This window comes from Haematobia irritans, chromosome 1, assembly GCF_050003625.1.
Source record: "Haematobia irritans isolate KBUSLIRL chromosome 1, ASM5000362v1, whole genome shotgun sequence".
In the NCBI taxonomy this organism is placed as follows: domain Eukaryota; kingdom Metazoa; phylum Arthropoda; class Insecta; order Diptera; family Muscidae; genus Haematobia; species Haematobia irritans.
The window spans coordinates 41,291,352-41,310,062 of NC_134397.1; the positions used below are offsets into that span (position 1 = coordinate 41,291,352).

The following is an 18,711-nucleotide window of genomic DNA, read 5'->3' on the forward strand; positions in this document are numbered from 1 at the left end:
TATAAGTTTATTCGTACGATAATACTCGTGCCCAATCAGCCAGAGAATGCATGAGAATGATTTGAGGGACACTCGTCTGCCAAATAAAATCGAATCGAGTAATATGCAAAAGTACACTGTGGAATGGATTGGACGTGAGGGTCTTGATATTGAAACCCATGAGGAATATTTGAATCATTTCATATCGCATTTCTACAAGAACATTGTGAAATTATTCGATCGAGCTATGCGCAAGGAAGACTCCAGCGCACAGGGACAGATAGACACTGAAATCCTTCAGCATTTGCACGCTTGCACCTCCCTATTAGCTAAAGATGCAGCTCTAGTTGCCGGCGAATGGTTTGCTGATAAGAGACCCATAAATGTAATACGATTTCTCGGTACTACTCCCGATTCGAGCGCCTTAACACCTACTCTTATATCGATATGTCAACAGGTATGTTACCCTTCGCACTGCAACAACAACCACAGACTACAGACCTTTCTCGGCTATGTGTCTGAGATGCAGAATTAGTCTATTTTGTATTTTTTCTTTTTAGATATCCTACAACTACATGTTACCCTTTGAGAACATTCCCGACGACTTAGTTCCATTGACAGCACATTTTAAGCAATTACTAACTTATGCTAATCCGAATCTGCCTTTAACTTTATATTTGGATTCTGTCGACCAATTAACAGGCACACAAGACTCAAACAATGTGTCGTGGATACCCTGCCAACATTTTTTGAATTTGGGGGCGCTTCTGAGAATCCCCACTACGTCGAAAACAATCATATACGATATCAAAAACTCGTCGGAAAAGTGCCGTCATTATTGAGAAGTTGTACCACGCCAAGTTACTACAAAAAGGTTTCGCATGAGTGCAATTATTAGGTGCCTTTATAGATCAATTTAGAACGACGCCAATAAGGGACCCTCCAAACAATCAGAAAAAGTGCATTTTAAGATAGTTGTAAAAGAATCATTGTGGTCGAGTAAAACACGTTTGTTTAGATATTTATTAATTTGATTAAACATTTACAAATTCTTAAAATATAACATTTATACCACTATCACATTACATTTAACATAATTTTTGGCATTAATGATGATGTTGAGTTACAAGTAGCGAGTTACATGTTGCTGCGTCTATCAACCAGTGTTTTTATTCCATGGAGGCAGCGTGTCTGTAAAATATCTGAAAAACAATCACTTCATTCCATTTGGAAAATCACCAAATTGTTCACCAATATACCTTTCACAATTTTAAGCGTATAACCTATGTTTTCAGAACTTTATTTTCGTTTTTATTTAATTAAAATATAACAAGCTGGTTGCGCTTGGCGTTTCACAAAAAAATGGCTTTTTTTAACAGTAGGGATGGCAAATTACTTGCATGTACTTTTTGATGTACATTTTCATGATGGTTGAAGTGACATTTACGAGTCTGTGGTAACGATGAGGTTGAAATGGAACTTTGAAATGCTGGCAGGGTACCTACGTATGGAGAATTCGAGTAGGGTTCTTCCAAAAGTCGGCCCTTTTACGAAAAATGCTTTTCGATCAAATCTTATTAGCCACTATACTGCCCTTAATACACGCATTCGGTTTACAAACATAAGTTTTTCCAATTGCTTGAACTGTGACTGCAAAATTTTTGCCGCGCCCACTCATATGCATGCATGGGTGGGTGCGCCATTGCGGTAAGATCTGCTGTTCTGAACGTGTTGCGGAGGTCCTGTTGGATGAAAGGAAAAAAGTGAATTTCATTTTTGGTTTCGAGCCACCCTAATATACACACAGGAAAAGATATCACTAAAATATTTCCAATTAAAAAGTCAAGTGAAGTTTGGAATTTTGTTATTAATAAATTATTTGATGCAATTAACTTTTTAATCAAGATCATAACATTAAGTTAATTAAGTCAATGAGTGAAAAGTTTAAAATTCTGAATTAAAAATATATTTCAAACAATCAATTGTTAATCCAAATAAAAACTCTAATCCAATTCAGAAAGTAATTGAAAATAGTTACCTTTTTTTTATTAAAAAAATTAATTGCGTTTTTCAATCAACATCATTTAAAGTTTTAATTGAATCAATTAAAAAATTAATTGAAATTTGCTAATGAAATCAATTAATTTTTTTTCTAATCAAGAAGTTTTTCTATGTCCAATTAAAACTGTGATTGATACTATCATTTTCGTGATTGAAGACATTCAATTAAAAGGTTAGTTGGGTCGATTAATTTCGTGATTGAATCACAAAAATTTTAGATATCTATGTCCGTCCTCCACAAAGTTAGCCCGTGAAATAAGTGCTATTTTGCAATTTTTTTTTGTCAACATTGACAACCCTATTTAATTTTTTTTACGGACATACATACATACATACAGTCGTAAAACTAGGAAGGAGAACCTATGTATATTTGCTGCAATTTATATTGAGTGGCTGTTATTTAAGTCCACAAAGTGGTATCGTAAAGCCTCGCATGAACATGTGTGTGCCGATGTACTTCCAGGGTATGGCCACCAGTGGCATACACGAAAACCACTGGCATGGAAGCCCAAAGGCACATATCCCAAGACGGTATGTGTTGTCAGGCGCGTGGATGCGTTTTTATTTGGGCAGTGGAGACTCAAGCATCCAAGTATGATTATGATTCGAGTTTTGGGCCTGAGATCGTGGCCGGCATGGGCTTGGCTATGTATGCAGTCAGGTTATGTGGTGTAGAATTTACTCTTTTGTTATATTCATGAATTCAAGGCCTATGAGGTGGCGGCCAGTTTTTTTTATATTTTTGTTTAATGGATAGTTTAGGCAATTGTTTTAGTCGAGTTCGGCTAAATTATTTGTACCTAAATATGGCTTCGAATTGATTTTAATTAAATTATTTTCTTCTGGCTTGTGGCGTGGTTGGTGGTTGATGGCGGTATGTCAGCTGGTTCGTAGATGTCATGTTGACGAGTATTGGGCGGGCGTTGTTACACTGGCGTAGTATTTCTAATACAGGGCTGTTTAAATAGGGATTCGTTCATTCATTAAGTCCCGAGAAGCATGGGGAATGGAGACGATGAAAAAAAAAGAAACGGTCGACAAAGGAATTAGTAAAAACGATTTAAAAAAAAATGGACTTTGGACTTAATTTAAATAGAAAAGGATGAATAGAGTTTTCTAATGGCGGATTTTTAGCTTATGTTTGATCAATAGGAGGACATAAATAGAACTAAAACCCCGCAAAAGTTGCCATTTGTGAGATAAAGAGTAAAAGGTACACTTTAAACGGACGGATAGAGGAAGTGAAGTTATAATAAAGTAAGCAGATATTAATCGGATCGAAGTGATTTAAAATTGTTATATAAAAGTAAATATTTTTTGTTTCGATTAGATTTTTTTTTGTGAAGCCAAGGAGGAAAAAGAAAACTGATTTAAATCTGTTTTTTTGTAACAATTTTGATTGACTCAAATTCAAAATATAGAACAAAGTAAGTAATCCAGAAATGTTTCAGTTAATGCATGGATTAATTAGGTGAATTAATAGGTATTAAACAGCCTCCTGAGTGATCAGGAGGCGTTAAATTTTATTGGTTCAAAAACTGGTACAACACAGATTCCGGCGAGTGAGGAAATCCTCAAACCATTGGTTACTAATACGAAAAGGTAACGTCCTGGTACTGCGGTTGGAAAATCCTATCCTATCCTGCTTAGAAGAGGAGCAACAAAACCATAAGATCCCAGTATACGGTGAAGAGGATCCATATAATTGTGGTGGATTGTATAAAGGTAGGAAGATCATTGTGAATCATAGTATCGCCCAGATTGCAGTGAGGATTTTGCGCTTTTAATTCGTAATAACAGAGCTGAATTTTGGAAATAATTTTTCCGTCCGTGTAAACCCCATTGTTGAAAAAATCCCAGAACAGAGCAAGGGCAATGCCATACAAAGACTCCGAAAAATAATTGACATAACCATTTGGGAGAAATATGTATGAGTGGAGGGGGAAATGCCCGGAAATACTGCTCGATGTTCTATTACAATCAGCATTTGAAATTTTATTAGCTATGGTCTTTTGTCATTAGTTTATGCAAAGTTAGCTGTTTCTTTCATTTAACCTTTTTTTATTATTATTAATAGTTTCATTTTTTTTAACTTTGTTTGACTCCTTTAGTTTACTATTTTAAGTTCTGTTTTAATGTTAGGGATATTACAAAGTTTTAAAACAGTATCGTTTGTTCTGGAGGGTGATTGTTTTGACAAATAAATTGAACCCTCATATATATTTACTTAACTGAGCTCAATTAGGTAATATTTAGAAAGTAAACTAATTTCCCGATTGGGACGAGATTATAAAGATACAACTTTGTAGGTCCTATTAGTGGTTTCTATTGTTTATTTTTGTTATTAATTTCATTTAAAAGTTTTATTTTTTTTGTAATAATTATTTTTTACTGTAAAATTTTTGAACTATCGTTAGTTAATTAAATTGAGATAAGGCTAGATTTTAATAATAGATAACTACGATCAATCCAAAACAATGAAAAATAAAAATGTATTTTGAAATGATGTTAAAAAAACTAAATATGTGCTAACTTCGTAAATTATTGAGAGAAAAATGTGAGGTGTGACGGAGTGAGGTAAGGAAAGCATTGGGTAGTGGGGTTCACAAAAAAATGGTAACAAGGTACTTGTGGACTATGGAAGGGTGGGCAGAGTGGGAGGTTGTATACACCAAGGCCTCCTTTTATCGCATATGTCGGTGTTTCCATGTTAGTTTGTTTTGTCCAGTTTATTTCAAATTTTCGTGTTATACCTCGGGCTAGGTTTCGGCGGGTTGAGGACCGTCCTGAGAGGTGTTGAGTGTGCCGGAGGGCCAAGCCTAGTGCTATATGGGGACATAACAGAAATGGCGCCCAATTGGAATTAAGGACTTCTAGTATTAGGGAAAAATCTGTGATATTAGAAGTAAGGAAATGAAAGGTACGATAACACCTAGGTACCACGCAATAGAATTATAATTTAATGAAATAGCCCAAACCAAATCTAGTGGAATCTAAAACAGTCTAGTTGGTATTGCAGCCGGACTCAAACGAGTGAGTGATTGAAGTGCAATATTAAATTTAGATTAGGTTTAGAAATCCGACTAGCTGTAAGGTAAATATATAAGGGGTCAGATGCAATATCTTGTTTGTCTATGTGGAACAATGAATGTTTTGTGATCGACCAGTGCAAGTATCATCCGAATTTCTTTTGTTCGTTCAAATTAAGTATAATAGGAATTTTAGAAAAGTTAGATAACGTAAGCTTTATTAGCCGTTGTGGTTGTGAGACCTCAAGTCAGTGTAATAAACAGTTTCGTTAAAAAAAAAGAAAAAAAATTCTGAGTACTTTTTTCCAGGAAAACAATGGGAAACTGCCAGGATAATTAACTTTTCTGAAATTCTATCTCTTTGTATTAAATTTTTTTTGTCTACGATCTATGCGGTAAATACTCGAAAGAGAACACTCAATTTCTTTTTGAATTTTCTTAGCAATATTGTGATCTTTTGTTTGAGTATGCTTAGACAAATTTGAACGCAATAAAATCTAGGAATGATTCAAGAATATGGGAAATTTATTACACTCACTCCTGATAATGCACACACATATTTCTCTCAAAATATATGCTGATATTAATAAATTACAAATTTTGGCTGTCGTAGTTACAAGTTTTATATTTAACTTCATATAATTTTAGAATTTTTCTTTATCTGCATTCTTTAAGGTTTACATATTATTTCTTTTTATAAACCATATTCAGGATAATTACAAAAAAATATCACACTACAGTCTCAAATTAGGAATTAATACATTGTGTAAGTTTTATAAGTTTTGTGTATGAAAAATGATTTTTGAATATATTTAGGATTTTTCTTTATATAACTTTTTCATTTGTATTCGCAATTTTAGTTTTTTTGAACACGTAAAAAAAATACTAAATATTAAAACAATAAGTTAATATCGACAATGTATACATGATGATTCATTTTGATATAGTTTTTACACGTTTACAATTTCGATTTTCTTTATATTAGTTTTCTGTTCATCAATCAAAAGTATTATTGGATTATACATAATTACATATATCAAACTTGTCTTATTAAAAACGTGGGGACATAGGGAATGTTTACAAGGTCCCAGGCTAAAGTTAAAAGAAATAGGCAAGAATCTTTTGATCCGAATAGTACATTGACAGACCTAGACCCTAAACGATCAAAAATGACTGAACCAGGGGAACAAATTAATTCTGCAAATGGGAGTATTCGGGATATGTCGGCTTCCATTATCCGTAACAATGGCACAGGAGAACAGGCTAATCCTTCACAACCACCGCCACTAAGTGAGACACATTTGAGGCAGAATAATTGTAACGATGGCGGCGCAACGAGTAGAAATTTGGGGAATAAGTCTCTGGAGGACAAAATGAAGACAATTGTCGGTAATGAGTTAATTGATGTTAGGAATACTATCGAATCACTGGCTAGGACAGTTAGAGAGTTGTCTATTATAATAGGGCAAAATCAGGCCACATCAACTTCAAGGCCTTTATCCACATCCAGCAGTGACACATCCCAGAATGGCAACTTAGGATTTGGTAATGAACTGAATAATGGGACGAATAATAGACCGGGATCCGCAGTACCGTCAGGCAATAGTAACATCTATTCGAATTCTGTAATGAATGATCATATAAAGATTAGAGTCGATAAATTCGGAATTAGTTTTGATGGGAACTCACAAAAATTAACGATTGAGGAATTTATTTTTCGCCTCGAGTGTTTGCAGTCCCAGTATTGTATCCCATGGGAAGAGGTTTTGCGTGATTTCCGTCTCCTAATTTCTGGACCTGCCTTAGAATGGTTTTGGTATGCGCAAAGATGTAAGAATTTCGAAAATTGGCCTCAGTTGAAGGAGGCATTATTGTGTCAGTATAGGTCAAATAAATCGGCATTTGAGGCAATGAGGGAATTAGTTGATAGGAAACAGACAAACAATGAGACCATAGACGTCTATTTCCATAATATGGCCCAGCTGCGGGCAAGATTAGTGCAACCTATATCAGATTTGGACATGGTGAATATAATGAAAGTAAATGTCAAGGAGTCTATAAAGGCTATAGTTTACCCAATGTCGATTTCTACCGTTGAAATGCTTCGAACAGAATGTAAAGAGGCAGAACGAAACTTTCCAAGGAGGGAATCAAGATCAGTCCCTATGAATTCGCGTCACATGAGGCAAGTCAATGAGATGTATGTTGATGACTACGGGAGAGTCGAGAAGGATTTTCAATCCGAAGTAGATGAGGTGGCAGCAATTAGATTCAACCAACAACAACAAAATAAACTTTTAATTTGTTGGAATTGTCGCGAAACTGGTCATGTTTTTATGGATTGCCAATCATCGGAGAGAACTTTATTTTGCTACAGATGTGGTAGGCCCAACACCATCACTCCGAAATGCCCGAATTGTCAACAGGGAAACCACAGGAGGGGCGTGGAGAAAACCGGGGAGCCGCGTCCGTCGGAAAACCCCGGGAATTAGATCCAGTCAGTATCATACCTCGTGAAGCGTCTGTAGGTGAAAATGAAAATATAATAAGTAATGCACATATAAGTGATAGGAACAGTTTTTCTCAGAGGAGGCATTATATTCCGGTAGAATTGAGGCGACGAAATTATGATGAAGTTCGTGCTAGGATATTTAGTGAAGAGGCCGTTATGAAACCGATTTCAAATCGTATTTTGAAGATTCGCCAGAAATCTGCTGAAAAAAGGAAAATTAAACGAGTTTTAGTTGAGTCCATTCACAGAGCGAGCAGAAAGGATGGAGACCCAAGAGTTTATGCCGAAGTTGAAATAGGGAATACGAATTTTAAAGGATTGTTAGATACTGGGGCATCTGTTAGCATACTGGGAAAGGGATGCCGAGAATTTGTCGAAAAGGGATCCATCGACATGTTGCCCATTTTTAATAATGTTTCGACAGCCAGTGGAGATAATTTTAGGATAATTGGGAAAATAATATGCCAGATTAAATATAATGATATTATTAAGGAAATGAATTTTTATCTCTGTCCTGATCTAGAACAAGAATTATATTTAGGTATTGATTTTTGGAGAAGTTTTGAACTTGCTCCTAATGTATTAGGGGTGGCCGAAATAAATGTGGAACAATTTGCTAAGGATTTTTCAGAAGGCCAATTGGAGTATAAATTGAAACCTCACGACTTATCTGATGAACAAAAGGTTAAGTTGAAAGAAGCCATTGATCAATTTGACACTTTTGAGGAAAAAGGTCTGGGTTCCACCAAACTTGAAAAACATACGATAAAGTTGATCGAAGGGGCAGAGCCCGTGAAAGATCGGTATTATCCGATATCGCCGGCCGTTCAACAGATAACTTATGAGGAAATAGATAATATGCTCAAATTGAATGTTATCGAATTAAGTGAAAGTCCATGGAGCAATCGTACCACAGTGGTTAGAAAACCTGGCAAAAATCGATTTTGTCTTGATGCCAGGAAATTGAATAAATTAACGGAAAAGGATGCTTATCCGCTTCAGAATATAGATGGGATTCTGAGTAGGATAGACGAGACGTATTATATTAGTAGCGTAGACTTGAAATTTGCATTCTGGCAAATTGAACTGGATGAAGAAAGTAAGAAGTATACGGCGTTTACTGTTGCGGGGCGACCGTTGTATCAATTTCGCGTTATGCCCTTCGGGCTTTGTAATGCGGCACAACGGTTGTGCCGATTAATGGACAAAGTCGTCCCAAGCCGTTTGAAGGAAAATGTCTTTGTATACCTGGACGATTTGCTGGTGATTTCGGCCGATTTTGATGAGCACGTAAGGCTTTTGAAGGAGGTAGCTCAATGTCTGAAAGACGCAGGCTTAACTATAGGGTTGAAGAAGTCACAATTCTGCTTTAGGGAACTGAAATACTTAGGTTTTATAATTGGTAATGGGATGCTAAGGACAGATCCCGATAAATTGGAAGCTATTAGAAGGATACCGGTTCCAAAAAGTCCGAGAGAGGTCCGCAGCTTTCTCGGTACAGCAGGATGGTACCGTCGATTTATAAGGGATTTCGCAACGATATCTGCACCCTTAACGGACACCCTTAAAAAGTCGAAAAAGTTTACCATGACTCCTGAGGCAATAAAATCATTCGAAAGTTTGAAGAAAGCGCTTACATCGGCCCCTGTTCTACGGCATGCTGATTTTTCAAAACGTTTTTTTATTCAATGCGATGCTTCTGAGTATGGCATTGGAGCTGTGCTATTTCAATTGAATGACCAAGGGGAGGAGCATCCGATTGCGTTTTATTCGCAAAAATTAAATAATTGCCAAAAGAATTACAGTGTGACGGAGAAAGAATGTCTTGCTGCCGTAATGGCAGTGAAAAAATTCAGACCATATGTGGAGCTGATGGATTTCACCATTATCACTGATCACGCGAGTTTACAGTGGTTAATGAACCTGAAAGATTTGAGCGGAAGGCTCGCCCGTTGGTCATTACAATTGCAAGCGTACCGCTTCGAGATAGAGCATCGAAAAGGCAAAGATAATATCGTTGCCGACATGTTATCTCGATTGCACAGGGTAGATGAATTGGATATTAGCCAATTGTTAGGTTTTGATACCACTGAGTTTGAAAGTGAAGAGTATCAAGAACTCAGGCAGACAATAGAGGCAAACAGTGAACGACTCCCTGATTTGAAAATGGATAATGGTTTGGTATATAAGAGAATTCCAAATGACTCAAATGAGGAATTTCAACAGTATGAATGGAGATTGTGGGTTCCCGAAGCGATAACTCATGTTCTAATTCAAAAGGCCCATGATGAGCCAACTTCGGCTCATGGTGGAATGTCAAAGACGTTGAATCGACTTAAGGAAAAATTTTACTGGCCGAAAATGACGTCACAAGTTCGACAATATGTTTCCAATTGCGTGACATGCAAGGAAACTAAACCAGTAAATTGTCAGACAAGACCTACTATTGGTAACGAGGTGCAGACGGAAAGGCCTTTCCAAAAACTCTACATTGACTTTTTAGGGAAATACCCGCGCTCCAAAAGCGGAAATGCATATATATTCATAGTAGTGGATCATTTCTCAAAGTTTACCTTTTTGAAAGCTATGAGAGATGCCACTGCTACAAATGTCGTAAAGTTTCTTGTAGAGGAGATTTTTCGAAAATTTGGCGTCCCCGAGACAATCCATAGTGATAATGGGGCACAATTTGTCTCAAACCACTTTAAAGAAATGATAAGGTCATATAAAATTAATCATCTTCAAACAGCCCCATACTCACCCCAGTCTAATGCCTCTGAGCGCGTCAACCAATCGGTTCTCGCGGCTATCAGGGCATACTTGGAGAAGGACCATAGGGATTGGGATCTCTATCTTTCGGAGATCGAATGTGCACTTAGATCTTCAGTTCACAGTGTGACTGGTGTCACACCATTCTTTTCTATATTTGGATATCATATGTACTCAAATGGAAGCGATTACAACTTAGCCAGAAAGTTAAAATCGTTAACCGACCATGAAATTTTGAATTTGGACAAATCCGATCGAATGGCACTGATACGAGAAAAGATTAAGTCTAATATGCACAAAGCTTTCGAAGTCAGTTCGAAGCGTTATGATCAACGTGCGCGGAAGGTGAAATTTCAACCCGGACAAGAAATATATAGACGGAATTATGTACTTAGCGATTTTGGCAAGAATGTTAATGCTAAATTTGCTCGAAAGTTCGTTAAATGTAGAATATCGAAGTTAGTTGGGAATAACATGTATGAGCTTGAGGATCTGCAGGGAAGACCAATTGGGTTGGCCCATGCAAAGGATCTTAAGATGTGAATGGTCTGGATGGACCAGGATGGGGAAAGAGCCGAATGGTATTTTGTTTCGTTCGGGTCGATTATCATGTACTGTGGTATGGCTATCGATGGATCAGGGCCTATGTCCTGATGTAATATATGAAAATTCAATGAACTGTGATATTAGGATAAGCTACGTGCAATATAGGATTAGGTATACAACACGGTGATAGTCCTGCATGTTAGTAATTGTCCTTAAATTATATCGTTGATTATATTTTTTGTAATTATACACTTGCTTTATACGATGGAATGATACCTACGTGATGCAGTGGATACAGTGACGAGGCCAAATCGTATAGTACATGAGCCCAGTGGAAACGAATTCTGAAAAGAAAGGGTAGAAACATTCACAAAGTAACTTCAATATCATATCATGATTTGGCGAAACTTCCCTAAAAGTAGAAATGTTCGGTGTCAGCCTCTGCCGTACTTTGCCCGGCTTATGAGACTTCAGGGTGTGGGAGTTCCCCACGTTGTGTCCTCGGTGAAGTAGACTGGCACATTCCTAAACGTATACTGATTTTACACTCTATTTTTTTTTGAATTTGACAAATCAGAGATAGTGTGACCTCTCGCACACCGTTCATTCTATCGACTACTCAGAATACCCGGAGTTTTGTTGCGGAGGTCCTGTTGGATGAAAGGAAAAAAGTGAATTTCATTTTTGGTTTCGAGCCACCCTAATATACACACAGGAAAAGATATCACTAAAATATTTCCAATTAAAAAGTCAAGTGAAGTTTGGAATTTTGTTATTAATAAATTATTTGATGCAATTAACTTTTTAATCAAGATCATAACATTAAGTTAATTAAGTCAATGAGTGAAAAGTTTAAAATTCTGAATTAAAAATATATTTCAAACAATCAATTGTTAATCCAAATAAAAACTCTAATCCAATTCAGAAAGTAATTGAAAATAGTTACCTTTTTTTTATTAAAAAAATTAATTGCGTTTTTCAATCAACATCATTTAAAGTTTTAATTGAATCAATTAAAAAATTAATTGAAATTTGCTAATGAAATCAATTAATTTTTTTTCTAATCAAGAAGTTTTTCTATGTCCAATTAAAACTGTGATTGATACTATCATTTTCGTGATTGAAGACATTCAATTAAAAGGTTAGTTGGGTCGATTAATTTCGTGATTGAATCACAAAAATTTTAGATATCTATGTCCGTCCTCCACAAAGTTAGCCCGTGAAATAAGTGCTATTTTGCAATTTTTTTTTGTCAACATTGACAACCCTATTTAATTTTTTTTACGGACATACATACATACATACAGTCGTAAAACTAGGAAGGAGAACCTATGTATATTTGCTGCAATTTATATTGAGTGGCTGTTATTTAAGTCCACAAAGTGGTATCGTAAAGCCTCGCATGAACATGTGTGTGCCGATGTACTTCCAGGGTATGGCCACCAGTGGCATACACGAAAACCACTGGCATGGAAGCCCAAAGGCACATATCCCAAGACGGTATGTGTTGTCAGGCGCGTGGATGCGTTTTTATTTGGGCAGTGGAGACTCAAGCATCCAAGTATGATTATGATTCGAGTTTTGGGCCTGAGATCGTGGCCGGCATGGGCTTGGCTATGTATGCAGTCAGGTTATGTGGTGTAGAATTTACTCTTTTGTTATATTCATGAATTCAAGGCCTATGAGGTGGCGGCCAGTTTTTTTTATATTTTTGTTTAATGGATAGTTTAGGCAATTGTTTTAGTCGAGTTCGGCTAAATTATTTGTACCTAAATATGGCTTCGAATTGATTTTAATTAAATTATTTTCTTCTGGCTTGTGGCGTGGTTGGTGGTTGATGGCGGTATGTCAGCTGGTTCGTAGATGTCATGTTGACGAGTATTGGGCGGGCGTTGTTACACTGGCGTAGTATTTCTAATACAGGGCTGTTTAAATAGGGATTCGTTCATTCATTAAGTCCCGAGAAGCATGGGGAATGGAGACGATGAAAAAAAAAGAAACGGTCGACAAAGGAATTAGTAAAAACGATTTAAAAAAAAATGGACTTTGGACTTAATTTAAATAGAAAAGGATGAATAGAGTTTTCTAATGGCGGATTTTTAGCTTATGTTTGATCAATAGGAGGACATAAATAGAACTAAAACCCCGCAAAAGTTGCCATTTGTGAGATAAAGAGTAAAAGGTACACTTTAAACGGACGGATAGAGGAAGTGAAGTTATAATAAAGTAAGCAGATATTAATCGGATCGAAGTGATTTAAAATTGTTATATAAAAGTAAATATTTTTTGTTTCGATTAGATTTTTTTTTGTGAAGCCAAGGAGGAAAAAGAAAACTGATTTAAATCTGTTTTTTTGTAACAATTTTGATTGACTCAAATTCAAAATATAGAACAAAGTAAGTAATCCAGAAATGTTTCAGTTAATGCATGGATTAATTAGGTGAATTAATAGGTATTAAACAGCCTCCTGAGTGATCAGGAGGCGTTAAATTTTATTGGTTCAAAAACTGGTACAACACAGATTCCGGCGAGTGAGGAAATCCTCAAACCATTGGTTACTAATACGAAAAGGTAACGTCCTGGTACTGCGGTTGGAAAATCCTATCCTATCCTGCTTAGAAGAGGAGCAACAAAACCATAAGATCCCAGTATACGGTGAAGAGGATCCATATAATTGTGGTGGATTGTATAAAGGTAGGAAGATCATTGTGAATCATAGTATCGCCCAGATTGCAGTGAGGATTTTGCGCTTTTAATTCGTAATAACAGAGCTGAATTTTGGAAATAATTTTTCCGTCCGTGTAAACCCCATTGTTGAAAAAATCCCAGAACAGAGCAAGGGCAATGCCATACAAAGACTCCGAAAAATAATTGACATAACCATTTGGGAGAAATATGTATGAGTGGAGGGGGAAATGCCCGGAAATACTGCTCGATGTTCTATTACAATCAGCATTTGAAATTTTATTAGCTATGGTCTTTTGTCATTAGTTTATGCAAAGTTAGCTGTTTCTTTCATTTAACCTTTTTTTATTATTATTAATAGTTTCATTTTTTTTAACTTTGTTTGACTCCTTTAGTTTACTATTTTAAGTTCTGTTTTAATGTTAGGGATATTACAAAGTTTTAAAACAGTATCGTTTGTTCTGGAGGGTGATTGTTTTGACAAATAAATTGAACCCTCATATATATTTACTTAACTGAGCTCAATTAGGTAATATTTAGAAAGTAAACTAATTTCCCGATTGGGACGAGATTATAAAGATACAACTTTGTAGGTCCTATTAGTGGTTTCTATTGTTTATTTTTGTTATTAATTTCATTTAAAAGTTTTATTTTTTTTGTAATAATTATTTTTTACTGTAAAATTTTTGAACTATCGTTAGTTAATTAAATTGAGATAAGGCTAGATTTTAATAATAGATAACTACGATCAATCCAAAACAATGAAAAATAAAAATGTATTTTGAAATGATGTTAAAAAAACTAAATATGTGCTAACTTCGTAAATTATTGAGAGAAAAATGTGAGGTGTGACGGAGTGAGGTAAGGAAAGCATTGGGTAGTGGGGTTCACAAAAAAATGGTAACAAGGTACTTGTGGACTATGGAAGGGTGGGCAGAGTGGGAGGTTGTATACACCAAGGCCTCCTTTTATCGCATATGTCGGTGTTTCCATGTTAGTTTGTTTTGTCCAGTTTATTTCAAATTTTCGTGTTATACCTCGGGCTAGGTTTCGGCGGGTTGAGGACCGTCCTGAGAGGTGTTGAGTGTGCCGGAGGGCCAAGCCTAGTGCTATATGGGGACATAACAAACGATTCCCTCCTAATGCATTTGTTTTGTTTGTGTGTGTGTTTGTTTGTTCCTCTACTACCCTGCCAGCATTTCAAAGTTCCATTTCATCTTCATCGCTACCACAGACTCGTAAATGTCACTACAACCATCCTACTGTGATGGGGGGCAGCATATCATAAAGTACAAAATGTACTTCATACATGTATTTTGCCATCACTACTTTTACAACAGCCATTTTATTTTTTGTGAAACGCCAAGCGCAACCAGCTTGTTATATTTTATTTAAATAAAAACGAAAATAAAGTTCTGAAAACATAGATTTTACGCTTAAAATTGTGAAAGGTATATTGGTAGTGATTGTTTTTCAAATATTTTACAGACACGCTGCCTCCATCGAATAAAAACACTGGCTGATAGACGCTGCAACATGTAACTCGCTACTTGTAACTCTACCTCATCATTAATGCAAAAAATTATGTTAAATGTGATGTGATAGTGGTATAAATGTTATATTTTTAAGAATTTGTAAATAATTAATCAAATTATTAAATATCTAAACAAACGTGTTTTACTCGACCACTATGATTCTTTAACCACTATCTTAAAATGTGCTTTTTCTGATTGTTTGGAGGGTCTCTTATTGGCGTCGTTCTAAATTGATCTATAAAGGCACCTAATAATTGCACTCATGCAAAACCTTTTTGTAGTAACTTGGCGTGGTACAACTTCTCAATAGTGACGGCGCTTTTCCGACGAGTTTTTGATATCGTATATGATTGTTTTCAACGTACTGGGGATTCTCAGAAGCGCCCCCAAATTCAAAAAATGTTGGCAGGGTACTGATAGATCATAATTTCTTGTGCGAATGAAGAGAGCAACCCTATTGTCTCCCGGGAATATCACGTCCTACGGAAAATGATAGATGTGGAAGACAATTTCATAGAAGTGACCGCACTGGGTGAAGATCTGGCCATGAATGTTGTTAAAATGTGGATGAGGACAGCATGTCGTGACCTAAACAACTATCAGTGGCGTTTAGTGGCCAATGCGATAAGCAAATGCTCTCTGCCAATTTTTGTGAAATTGGTTTTCGCCGAAATATGTCGTTGGCGCAGTTACACCAGGCCCCAAGAGACCCATCTTGCAAATAATGTCATGGACTCCATTATAATGTTGTTTGAGAGAATCGAGAAACAACACGGACGCATCTTGGTATTTCACGCTTTAGCTTACATAACTGCTGCGAAGTCTGGGCTCTCTGAGAGTGAATTGGAAGATTTGATTTCTCTTGATGATAAAGTTCTGGATGATGTGTACCAATATAACTTACCGCCGGTCAGACGTATACCTCCACTTCTATGGACGAGAATTCGCAACGATTTGCCCAACTATTTGAGTGAACGTGAGGCTGACGGAGTAAACGTAATGAACTGGTATCACAGGCAATTCCGAGACACCGCCAACGAACGATACTTTAAGAATATGAATATGGCCATGTATTTTCACTCCATGATTGCAGATTACTATTTGGGCATATGGGGTGGTGGCGTTCCCAAACCTTTTAAATTCACAGAAATTCAAAGACATCGATTCGGTTTAACCGAAAAGGAAGGATCGGCCGATCGTAAAGTTCCCATTCAGCCTTTGGTGTTCACCAGCAAAGATGGCAGCGCAAGAAGATATAATTTGCGAAAGGTAATTCCCTAACTGGTTATGAAATGTGTGTGAAAATTGTAATATTTAATGTGGTCCTCTAGTTTGGTGAGCTGCCCTTCCATTTTGTAAGGTCCCGACGTTTCAAAGACTTGTTTGAGCATGTGCTCTTCAACTACGAGTGGCTGCATGCCAAATTGTCCAGTTGCCCGCTTCAAGCGGTGTTGGCAGATTTTGAAGATGCCTCAAGCAACACGGACGATAAAGAAGCGAAACGAGAGCTCATGTTGGTAGCTGATGCTCTACGTTTAGGAGGATCCGTTTTAGCTGTCTACCCAAATATGTTGGCACCCCAATTAATCGGTCGTCTACAGCCAGAAATAGGAGGAAATGCAAATATCAAAATGTTGCTAAGAGCCTGCGATCACAGTGGCCCCAAAGATTGTGCCTTAATTCCTGTTAATCATTGTCTTCACACTCCAGGAGGCCCGCTTAAGGTTTGTTGTTGCAAGAATAGCATTAAACTCTCGACTCTGCGTAATCGAACGTGTATTTAGTATTCACTTGAAGGTCATCAATTTGCAGTCTTTGGATTCACATTAACTAGCGATATGCGCTAAATGGTCTCCATTTCAACGCACTTCATAACATTCGACCTATCAACGTCCGACTTGACGCGAGATGTCAATCCCGGTATTGAAGGAATAATGCAGCAATTGGTATTGAGTCCGGACAATAAATGGGCCGCCGCCTACTCCAACAATAATCAGACGGTACTATTGAATATGTTATCCAGTGAGTTTGTTGTAATCGATACGCCTTTTGAGGAACATGACGGTTCACTTTCATCTCTATATTTGATAAATCAAAGGTATTTAAAAAATACCCTCATGTGTGTTTTTTGATAATTTTTTTTTGCTTCCTTTTACCGATTACGTGCAAATTGAAATGGGCTCAATATGACATGCGTGGAAATCTCGTGGATGTATTTACCATCCACGGAGATTGCACTGGTTGGGAAATTTTAAATATGGAGTTTACCACTCCATCTGATTACAATGTTACTTTTTGGTCGGGGTCTATTAATGAGACTCGAATACGATTCGACTCATGTCGAGATGGTGACTCCTATACACAACCAATGTATTTCTTCAGTGCCCTTATGCTGAACAAGAAAAGAGATCGTCTTTATGATTGTGCAAACGAAGACAACTACGAAGTTACTTCGTATCGATTTGTCGAAGATCCTTCCATTGAGTGGATAATGGAGGAAAAATTGTCCCGGTTCGAGAACGACGAGAAGGAGATGTTACTGCAATTTCGATCGCATGCTTTTGGGAACTGCGGGAAAAGGGTTTGTCATCTGGGATTTTGGAGATGAAGACGGCAATCGACTCAGTGATCAGGCAATGTATTTGCCCTTACCTCACGGCGTGCGAAATATCAACACGAAGATTATGCAATCAAATTCCATAATGGTGAGTTCGAAACATGACTATGCAGTTGCTGGGGTGCGCAAAAATCTATATGTGTGGTGTTTGAAAACATTGCAATTGGCCAAAGTATTGGATGCCCATTTTGGAAGAATCATACAGTTGGAGGCGCTTACAGTGGGCAATTGGAATAATGTCGTTACATCGTCTATGCACTAACTTATAATACCCTGTTCCACAGTGTGGCGCAGGGTATAATGAACTATTTTGTGAGAAATACGAAATTAGGAAATCTTTATGCTGTATTTGTGTATAATTTTTCCCCGTTTTTTAGTTCATCTAACTAACGCACGCCAAAAATTATTTTTGTACAGTAAACTTTTTGCAAACATAATGATTCTATGAACTGAAATAGAGTTAAAATGGCTTTAGTGAAATAGAGAGTTCACTTTTTTTTGAGTGCATATTATTCGTATTCATACCCCATAAAATATTGCCCTATTTTCAGAAATTTGGAGCGTGATTAAAATCGTGAGCGTGATTTTGTTTTCGTAAGTGTGACTCTTTACACTCGCACTACACTCAAAAAAAAGTGAACTCTCTATTTCACTAAAGCCAGTTTAACTTTATTTTAGTTCATGGAATTATTATGTTTGGAGAAAGTTTCCATTACTCTAATAACTCGAGGAAAAAAACATACTCAAATTCGTGTCATCCAATTTCTTCAAATTTCTTTAAATTTGTAAATTTACATCATGACATTTTTGCAATTTTGAACTCCAAGTTCAAACTACAAAACTTATTTTTATGATATAAAAACGTTTGTAATACCGTTTAGTTAAAATTTTCTACAAAAATATTCTAAATTTTCTAAAATTAATCGTAAATTTTCTGTTTTTTTAGTGTTCACTGTTTTCACTGTTTTTTTCAGTGAA

At 36.5% G+C, this 18,711-nt stretch overlaps 1 protein-coding gene and 3 long non-coding RNA genes across 4 annotated transcripts; all 4 read left to right on the top strand.

The window, feature by feature from the left end:
• The first annotated feature begins 46 nt into the window (after positions 1 to 46).
• On the top strand, positions 47 to 17,995 carry LOC142223904 (NACHT and WD repeat domain-containing protein 2-like). Its single transcript, XM_075293732.1, is given in 8 exon segments — positions 47 to 436; positions 540 to 763; positions 5,128 to 5,134; positions 15,537 to 16,385; positions 16,448 to 16,840; positions 16,901 to 17,214; positions 17,268 to 17,660; positions 17,662 to 17,995. Coding segments are annotated over 8 exon segments (2,904 nt in total).
• LOC142238311 (uncharacterized) lies at positions 3,170 to 4,342 on the top strand. Its single transcript, XR_012722696.1, has 3 exons — positions 3,170 to 3,297; positions 3,371 to 3,467; positions 3,524 to 4,342. It is a non-coding gene; the product is annotated as an uncharacterized LOC142238311 (long non-coding RNA).
• LOC142238319 (uncharacterized) lies at positions 12,995 to 14,191 on the top strand. The gene is made up of 3 exons (XR_012722697.1): positions 12,995 to 13,122; positions 13,196 to 13,292; positions 13,349 to 14,191. It is a non-coding gene; the product is annotated as an uncharacterized LOC142238319 (long non-coding RNA).
• On the top strand, positions 14,775 to 15,252 carry LOC142238324 (uncharacterized). Its single transcript, XR_012722701.1, has 2 exons — positions 14,775 to 15,032; positions 15,070 to 15,252. It is a non-coding gene; the product is annotated as an uncharacterized LOC142238324 (long non-coding RNA).
• Positions 17,996 to 18,711: the final 716 nt, after the last annotated feature.